At 37.8% G+C, this 9556-nt stretch overlaps 2 protein-coding genes across 2 annotated transcripts; one reads left to right on the top strand and one right to left on the bottom strand.

Moving 5' to 3' along the window:
• Positions 1–286: 286 nt before the first annotated feature.
• On the bottom strand, positions 287–2156 carry LOC138901954 (uncharacterized). The gene is made up of 4 exons (XM_070189755.1): positions 2127–2156; positions 1845–1973; positions 864–1130; positions 287–640 (listed from the first exon to the last, which is right to left on the bottom strand). Exons 1-4 carry the CDS (start codon positions 2154–2156, stop codon positions 287–289), a joined length of 780 nt encoding a protein of 259 aa, XP_070045856.1.
• Positions 2157–4848: 2692 nt separating this feature from the next.
• LOC104104175 (fatty acyl-CoA reductase 3-like) lies at positions 4849–9192 on the top strand. Its single transcript, XM_009612180.4, has 10 exons — positions 4849–5006; positions 5121–5224; positions 5965–6170; positions 6322–6422; positions 6590–6782; positions 7122–7283; positions 7422–7503; positions 7643–7918; positions 8588–8715; positions 8816–9192. Exons 1-10 carry the CDS (start codon positions 4928–4930, stop codon positions 8961–8963), a joined length of 1479 nt encoding a protein of 492 aa, XP_009610475.1. The 5' UTR covers positions 4849–4927; the 3' UTR covers positions 8964–9192.
• The last annotated feature ends 364 nt before the right edge of the window (positions 9193–9556 follow it).

Raw genomic sequence — 9556 nt, 5'->3', positions numbered from 1 at the left:
TTCTAAGTAAACACTTCGGGTAAAGCTTCCGGTCATACTAAGCCCCCACGAGTCTTAAGCAAAATAATATCAAGAATGAGCATTGTTCGAGCCTCCGAACAAGACCTAATTATTACGTGCTAAGGCATTCAAAATCTTTGCGATCGTAAAGAAAAAAGCAAAAAGAAACAAGCTTGAAATTTGTCGAAGGGAAAAAGCCTTGTATATATACATAAAAGTTTATAAAGGCCAAACAACCTCAAACAAAATACTAAAGTACAAAAGAGAAGAAAAATCTACAAGGCACCTAAGAAGCCTGATCTTCGCCGAAGCCCGCCTCATCACCAGAACCATCGGGGTCTTCCCCGTCCTCGGATTCGCCCGAACCCTCAGCTTCCTCTTCCTCGGGGTACGCTAACATTTTGGCCTCAGCCTCGAGCCTCTTAACATTTTCAATCTCGGCCGATAAATCGAACCCTCGAGCATGAACTTCCTCAAAAGCCTCTCTCCGGGACTGCCACCTCACATATTTGACGATGGCTTTCAGGCATTCCTGAGCTGCCTCAGCATCATCTTTGTACTGGGCCACCAGTTTTTCAGCGTCGGCCTTGGTTAATTTCGCCGCTGACTTGGCTGCTTCAAGATCCTTGGCAAGGGTATCCTGTGCGACAATGACCGAGCCCAGGCGAGACTGGGAGGTCTTCGATTTTTTGGGACCAAATTTCAGCTTTCTCCTTCACCGATCAAAGTTGGGCCTCCGCCGAGGCCAGCTGCTCTCGAACAGTCTCCATTTTCGAAGCCAATCGGTCCATATTGACCTTCCACTCTTCGGCCATGGCTTTGACTTTGTCAATATCAGCCTAGAGCTGGTCGACCCGATCAACCTTTTGCTGAACATGCAGATTCTGACCATTAGACACCTTGTATGGCTCATCATCACTAACTTCAAAGATTTTTACCTGTTCCAACAGGTCGGCGTGTTCTTTTTGATCCGCGTCCAACTCGGCTTGGTGACTTCTGACTTCTCCTTCACGTTGCTCGCTAAGAAGCTTATACATGCCTCTCTTCTCAGCAAGCTCTTTGACTTCGGCCTCGAGCTGGCTCAGCTCATCTCGGTACCGGAGGAAGGTTTCATGGTGGAGCTCCGAGGCCTGCAAATATGAGAAGAGATATTAGAATCACCAAGAACTAATTCTAATATTAGAAGAGACATTAGAATTATCAAGAATTACCCGGTTCAACGCCTATTGTGCTTCGTTGAACAGGCATGGCGTATCTACCTCGTTCATTTTTGCCTGGTCTTTTTGGTTACCAGGCACCGGAGGTAACTAGCTATCCCTACGGGGGAATAAAGAATCCAGGCATCCTCCGGAATGGTGATAACGACGGACCACTTTCGAGCAGGATCTGTGCTCGGCATGACGAATCGATTGATTAATCTCGGGCTCAAGCTCGTGCCACCAGCCTCTGAGGGTGGACTTTTCCTTGGCACCTCTAAGTCACCCAATCCGGTGAAATCCTCCGGGCCCGATGAGTCTTCATCATCAAAAAAACCTTGGAGGGGATCATCCACTCCATAGACCCCTTCATGGGATCACTCCTTCGTCGTTCGGGCTACATCAAACATTGATTCTGTGAATGAAGGCGGCCCGAAATATCTATAACCCCTTACTTTGGCATCAGTCTCGCAAACTTAAGGGGGATTAGCCTCCGTTATTTCCTCATCGGCTGCCACCCATTCCTCGGGGGCAGACGGCTCATGGACCACAAAGACTTCATCCTTCTCGGGCTCGTCTCTCAGCCGGATGCGTGATTCCGAGTAAAGCACTCGGGAGATGGAGGTTTCCTTTGTCTTACGAACCGACCTCTTTCTCATTTTCTTTTTCTCTGAGCTCGGGGAACTCGAGGCCCTTTTCCTTTTCTTCTCCCCTGATGTGGCTCCGGTAAGTCCTCACCCCCAATCGGGGTCCTAAGCTTGACGGTCTTAGAAAAACCTGCAAAAGAGAAGTAAAGAAAAAATAATAAGAACGTAATGCTAAGAGAAGAAGCCTAACACAACCTACTCGGGAAAGGAAGCTTACCATGGGAACGACCCTTTGAGAGTTTGCACCACGAGCGCTCGGAGTAGGGAATCTATGAGAGAATACCTTCGACCCACTCCTTGAGTCGGGGGACATCGTTTGGGACTCGAACGACAGTTGCACCACTACGAATACCGGAGAAAAAGAGAGGTGAACACAAAATCAACATTCGGGGGAAAGTTTTATTTACGTGATGCATTCCACTTCTCAGGAAATGGTCTGAATTCAGTCGAGATCAAATCTGAGGTACTCACCGGACAAAAAGACCCTGCCAGCCTCGATCCTGGTCCTCGTCGATGCTCGAAAATGGGACTTTTCTAGCCCTACGTACAAGTTTTATCAGTCCTCCTGAAAGGTTTGGGGACTGTGTAAACGGAGCATATGACCGATGGTGAAGGTGCACGAATCAATTTTATTCACAAAATATTGGAGGAGGATCACGATCCTCCACAGTGAAGGGTGAATTTGGCCGAGGCATACGTTATACCTCCTGTAGAAGTCTAAGATGACTGAGTCCATTGGGCCCAATGTAAAGGGATAAGGGTAAACACTCAGATATCCCTCGACATTGGTGGTAATGGCCTCTTCGGAGTCGGGGACCACGATGTCCTTGTGAGCCCAGTTGCAATATTTTTGGACCGTGGGGAGGTCCTCTTTGGTGATTGAGCAAATGTATCTCGAGGCATCCTCACGTTGACCTTGTACCGAAGAAGGTTTCTCGACCTTGAAGTGGTCAGCGATCGAACAACCCCCGGGAATGAACATCTTCAAGGGAGGTTCAGGAGTCGGTTCATCGGTAACAACGTTAGCAGCGGGTCTCCCGAGGTCGACCACATCGGAAGTAGTTTCGTTGGTTCCGGCAGTTGTTTGGGAGGTAGAAGCGACCTTTTGGGGAATATATTTTGAGTTTTGTGCCATTGTTATAGGGGAAAGCTTGAAAGAGATAGCGAAAGGTTGAAACCTGGAAGCTCAGATGTGTTGGCTTGAGTGGATGATGAGTAAAAATTTCAAAGGAATCTCGAATAACGGAGGTAAAAACGCTAGAATATGAAAAAGAGTAGTAAAATTCTGAGGGTACGAGGGTAGACGGTTTGATTTAAAGTAAAAAATAAAAAATAGAGGGGTTGTTTATAGTGGCTCAGTGGCGTTTCGCCTCCAAGAATAGCCAACCGGTGGCTGATGTGCATTTAATGTCATTATGCCATGACTGACGGGATGTTTTAGGGTTTTTGTAGTTTATGTCGCGGCGTATTGAAGAAGGAATCGGGGTGCTCATATCGTTTCTCGTCAGCTTTCTCTGTGAGAAACGAGGGGACTATCTGTATACGGGTAAAAACAGAGCTCATGATATACTCCAGCCTCCAATAGGGTAAAACGAGCTCGAGATATGATTGCGAAGGATCGGAATCGAAGCGAAGGCCTCATCGAGTCAGAATCCGGGGGCATATTGTCTGCCTTTGAGAATATCGGAGTCATGATTCAAGAACGATCCAAATCCTGAAAGACTTAGGAGGACATTGTCGGGCAATCAAGCACGATCAACAAAAGGCCGTAATATCTGCGACCGGCCGAATATCACGGCGTGGATCTCGGCACGTATCGATGAAGAACCGACAATCAGTTAAATCGAAGATTTTTTACCTTTTATAGAGTTGTACTTAGAGTAGGATTCTCCTACTATATAAATTTAATTGTTATCCGATTTTAAAGGTAAACAATATTGTATTATACTGTATTATTTGATGAATACAACGTTTGGATAGATTATCTCGTTTGTCATCGTTTTATGATATCAAACACTAATAATATGAAGAATAAATTTACAATATTATTAAAAAAAAATAGGATAAGGAGTAAAATTATTATAGAAAAAACGTAGGGTAAATGTAGGGCCAGAAGTAGGTTCCCCCTCCGGCTATATATATAAAGAAGAAACTTTAAATTGATAAGTAACGGTTCCGAGGAGCTCGATAGACAGAAAGCTTCTAACGAAAACATCATACTATTCCGTCAATAGCATTTTAAAGATTTAGATACTTAACCGGCCAGAGATTCTGTAGTACATAATTTGTACGACCGCTAACATAATACATTTCTTCAAATTAATTTAAAATCTTGTTGTACTTCTGTTTGAGTTAACAACATACCCCACTAACAAATCTAAATCATACCAAACAAGACCACATCTATCTTTTGATTGGCGCTGCACAAATCTTCCTCTACTTTTAGCCGTTGGCCGAAATGATTTATATTCGGTAATCGTAAAAGTATATAAAATTTATATATATATATATATATATTGGTTATTATTTTGAGATTAATTATACCGTATTATTGTTCTTATCAAATTCTATAAGTTAGAATAAAACACAACTAAAGCCTTTCACATGGCCTACAATTAAATGGATTCTCTACTAATCTAAGATGATCTTTCTTAGACTTAGAGTTAATAAGACACAAATCATAAAAATACCAAAAACAATGAAAGGTTGTTAGGCTGTAATAGATTTTTTTTGGATTTTTTAGGACAAGATCTTTGGAGAATTATCACAAAATTAGTGCTCTTTTGCTTGTAAGAGTTATAAATGCTGCTTTTTGTAGTAAGGGTTAAGTGTTTGCTTCCACTCTTGGCTTTGTTACCCTTGACTTTAAGGAATAATGAGGTGACCTAACTTTTAGGTAATGGTAAACTTACATAATTAATTGCTGAAAGAAGCATCTCGAAATATCTATTAGCTGCTAATCAGTCTCAAGTTTGCCTATATATATATTGGGAGATGAGTGCATGAGTTCATATCAAATATCATTTTCAATATAAAATATCAAGTCTTTTTTTAACAAAATTTAGCTGCCCAAATTCCTTACCAATGGAATCATCTAAAATTCAACAATTTCTAGAAGGCAAAACTATTTTTATTACGGGTGCCACTGGTTTCCTTGCAAAAAGTATTTCCTCTCTAGTTATTTCTCTAATTTGTTTAACAGTACCACTGTAATTTAATTCGTTATAGCATATTATTTACCAATTTTTTTAGGTTACCAATTACCTTTTAAATGCAGTTCTGGTGGAGAAGATACTTCGGGTTCAACCAAACGCGAAAAAATTATACCTTCTAGTAAGAGCTTCGGACACCAAATCAGCCCAGAAACGTTTTCATGAAGAGGTAAAACATAGTACTTTTTTTTTAAATATAAAAAAGTTGCTTGCTTCGTCCATTTTATTTGAACAAGACTATTAAGGGAAAATGTTGTACTACGACCTGCATGTGTCCTTTATTAAGTGTCAAAAGAATGTCTACTTGTTTGAAATGGAAGTTTGATTTTTTTCTCTACATTCAAGCAATAATATTTTCGTTGTTTTGGTTTATTATCAAGGGACATTTTGTACGATGTTTATTCAAAACACATCCTTTTTAATTTCTTCAAAAATTAAACTCTAATTTTTATTTTCTCGTATCAGTAACAATGCCAATCAAGATATAACCACGTTAGAGTTGCGAGAGTAATTTCACCGAAGAAGTTACCTAACCTAAATTATAAACTTTGGGAGGTGAGTTGCTCTAGTGGTGAGCACCCTTTACTTCCAACCAAGAGGTTGTGAGTTCGAGTCATCCTAAGAGCAAGGTGGGGAGTTCTTGGAGGAAGGGAGACGAGGGTCTATCGGAAACAGCTTCTCTACCACAGGGTAGGGGTAATGTCTGCGTACACACTACCATCCCCAAACCCCATTAATGAGATTATACTGGGTTGTTGTTGTTGGGAGGTGTCTGTACATATTTCTCTTTTTGCGACTTGTATTTAACGAATGTTAGGTATTTTCTTTTTATTTCTAGCAAAAATGGGTTAGGCTATTTGTTATTTATTGTAGTGCAACACAGTAATATTTTTGCAAGTTTTTACGCAGGTTATGCAGACTGAATTGTTTAAGGTTCTAACAGAAAAGATAGGTGCAAAAAACCTAAACTCTCTTGTAGAAGAGAAGGTATTTCCCGTTGCTGGTGATATTTCATTTGAGGATTTTGGAATTCAAAATTCGGAGATAAAAGATGAAATGTTCAAAGAAATCGACATAATCATAAACTCAGCTGCAACTACTAGATTTGATGAGAGGTATGATTGTAAAGATTAATAAAGTATTTTGATTCAAGACATTTGATTTAATCCCATATATGATATCGATAGCAATAGTTGTTTTTCAGTTTGTCCGTCCTTGATTATAAGTTTTCGTTGACCATTATTAGTTTCCTTTTTTTCCTTGTAGATATGATATTGCCATGAATATCAATGTCCTAGGTGCCGTCAACATCCTCAAGTTTGCTAAAAGATGTGAAAAAGTGAAGATTATTGTTCACGTATCCACTGGTCAGTTTTTAGATCTTAACTAACCATCCTTATGATTTTCATTTTTGGAAAAACAAACGTGTGATTCTTTTCTCATGTACTATATATTATAGTATTATTGTTATTGGTAAGGTTCTTAAAAATCTTGTCTTATATATTAATTAGTTAGTTCGATGTCTTTGTCACAGCTTATGTTTGTGGAGAAGGGGAAGGAGTTATACCAGAAAAATCATTCATTTTGGGTGAGACACTCAACAAAAACTCCTACTTAGACATTGATGTGGAGAGGAAGGTGATAGAAGACAAACTTAAGGAACTTGAAGCTCAAAATTTGACATCAAAGGAAGTGACGATAGCCATGAAAGACCTAGGCATTCAAAGGTTAGAAAAGGTCTAATTCTTTTAGTGTTACTGAGATAATTTATCTTTGTTATTGAACCGACGAGAGATTCTATTGGAAACAGCCTTGCCGCCTGTTTAAGGTCAGGGGTAAGGTCTGCGTATACACTACACTCCCCAGATTTCACTTGTGAGATTACACTGATTTTTTTATTATTGTTGAACCAACAAAGTTTCCTGATTTAAGTGATCTAATTGCGTAAGCATCTTCTATATCGTCATTAATGCATAGAAATTACGTACAATCATACTTTCCTTACATTAACATGGCCATATATATATATATATATATATATATATATATATATATTGATTATTTAGGGCAACTTTGCATGGGTGGCCAAACACATATTCCTTCACAAAGGCAATGGGAGAGATGCTTTTAGGACATTTGAAAGAGAATTTGCAACTTGCTATAATACGTCCAACAATCATAACCAGCACTTACAAAGAGCCATTTCCAGGATGGATTGAAGGAGTCAAGTAAGTTTGTGAATTGATGTTCTTTTTTTTGCTTGTAAAGTTCATTGCATTTTTTCACTACCAAGAGTAATTCGACGGACTATATATTTTACCCATATCTCTTATATATTTACATATAACTTTTATTTTCAACTGCAGAACAGTGGATTCATTTATCGTGGCATATGGTAAAGGCATATTGAATTTCTGCTTTGGTGACCCAAACACAAAAATAGATGCGGTACGTATTAATTAACTATGCTGGTTCATTTTTCAAAAACTTTTTTTTTCATTATAAAGAAATTATTTATAACTTTTTTTTACCAACTACAAATTAATTAGGTCTGCCTAATTTTTTTAACCTTTTTAATTTATTTCAGATTCCAGGTGATATGGTGGTGAACTCCATACTAGCAGCAGTTATAGCACATGGAAATCAATATTATTCTTCTCAAGAATCAATATATCACATTTGTTCTTCTGGAAAAAATACCCTAAAATCTTGTGATATTCGATTGTTCCTATTTCATTACTTCACCAAAAATCCATGGATCAACAAAGATGGAAAAATCATCAAAGTGGGGATGCCTCGGCTATTTAGCAGCATGGATAGCTATCAAAAATACATTTCAACCTATTATTGGCCATTGTCAAAGGTTTTTTCCTGATCAATACAACATTTTATTTTCATCTTGATACAAATTTTAGTGGCGAAGTTACACATTTGGCCAGTCAGCCAAAAATAATTACATTCTCTAGCCAAATATACAAAAATATGTATATAATATGTATATCATACATTAATATATAAAAATATATATTTTCGACTATATTTTTGGGAGCGATTATTCTATACAGTTTTTCCTATTTTACTCTATGATATTATAGGCATGCATACGCTTGCAGATAATAAATCATCTCATATTTTTCGTTCACTTTGATGGAACTCCAACATAGTGTTAATGATTTTTGCTTGTGAAAGTACTTCGAAAAAAAAAATCAAAATTTATCCGTTTACTTTTGACTATCATTTAGTATTACTTTATGCTATACTTCAAGTTGGACCTCTCTTAGATCAAGGGGGAAAACGAGACAATTTGCTGCCCACAAAATATAATGAAAGTTAACGTTAACATATTTTGTATAGTAAAGGAGTATTTTGCATATGAATTTATAGTTAGTACGTATTAGTAGAGTTATTATCAATGACTTAAGAAAATTATAATTTGTTATGGTTAAATCATTATATTACATGTGTGCCTAACACTCTTTAATGTTGATGTACACATTCAATGACAGTAACTTGTGGTTTAATATGTTTTTAGGTACTAGAGTTGGTAAATCTATTATCATGCCGGCGTTTTGACAAAACCTACAAAAATCTGAAAAGGAAGATTGATATGGCTATACGTCTAGCTGAACTCTACAAACCTTACTTGCTTTTCCACGGCAGGTATGTGAATGTTTATATTTTGTATCTTTCCCAATTTTGGCTTAAGCATCATTTAATTAACAAAAAGCAATTTAATTATTTCTAAACTTATATTTTTCAGTTTTGATGATGCTAATACCGAGAGGTTAAGAATGGCAATGAAAGAATGCAACATGGATGATGTGCTCAGCTTTGATCCAAGATGCATAAAATGGGAAGATTACTTTATGAATACTCACCTCCCTGGAGCTGTAAAGCGCATATTCTAGGAATAATATACAATATTCATGTGTTAAACTACTCGTCTTATTGTAACCTTCTCTTGAATTCTCAAAAAAAAACTTGTCACTCCTGCTGCATATGGCAAGATATGGGTGTTGTATGTGCAATAAATAATTTTTAAAATAGGAGTGTTTTTCGATTATTTTCATTCATGTAAAAGTTTGGCTTGTACACAATTAAATAGATCGATGTGTCTCTGTGTGTGTGATTACTGAACACTTATCTCCAACATTGTAATTTGTATATTACCTTATAGGAATGCTAAGCTAATTTGATCATGCGTGTTTATATGCCTTAAGATAAAAACAGAATACTTGGCATTTAGGGGCGGATATACAATATCAGTTATGGGAACAGTCGCGCAAACTCTTACCTAAAGTGACTGGGTCGGTTTAGGGTTGGTTTGGGCTCTAAAATGGTATGGATTCTTAATTAGTACTTAAATTAAACATGCCACTTCATTAAATCTCACCAGAAAATATAAAATCCAGTAAAGATGACTATTGAAGCTAATTAGAAACTTTGAAATACAGAAAAGAAATAGATGATTATCCCAAGTTGAATGATCACCTAAGCAATC

This window comes from Nicotiana tomentosiformis, chromosome 11 (genome assembly GCF_000390325.3).
Source record: "Nicotiana tomentosiformis chromosome 11, ASM39032v3, whole genome shotgun sequence".
Taxonomy (NCBI): Eukaryota; Viridiplantae; Streptophyta; class Magnoliopsida; order Solanales; family Solanaceae; genus Nicotiana; species Nicotiana tomentosiformis.
The sequence above is the reverse complement of the archived record's forward strand: the minus strand, read 5'-3'. Positions and strand labels throughout refer to the sequence as shown.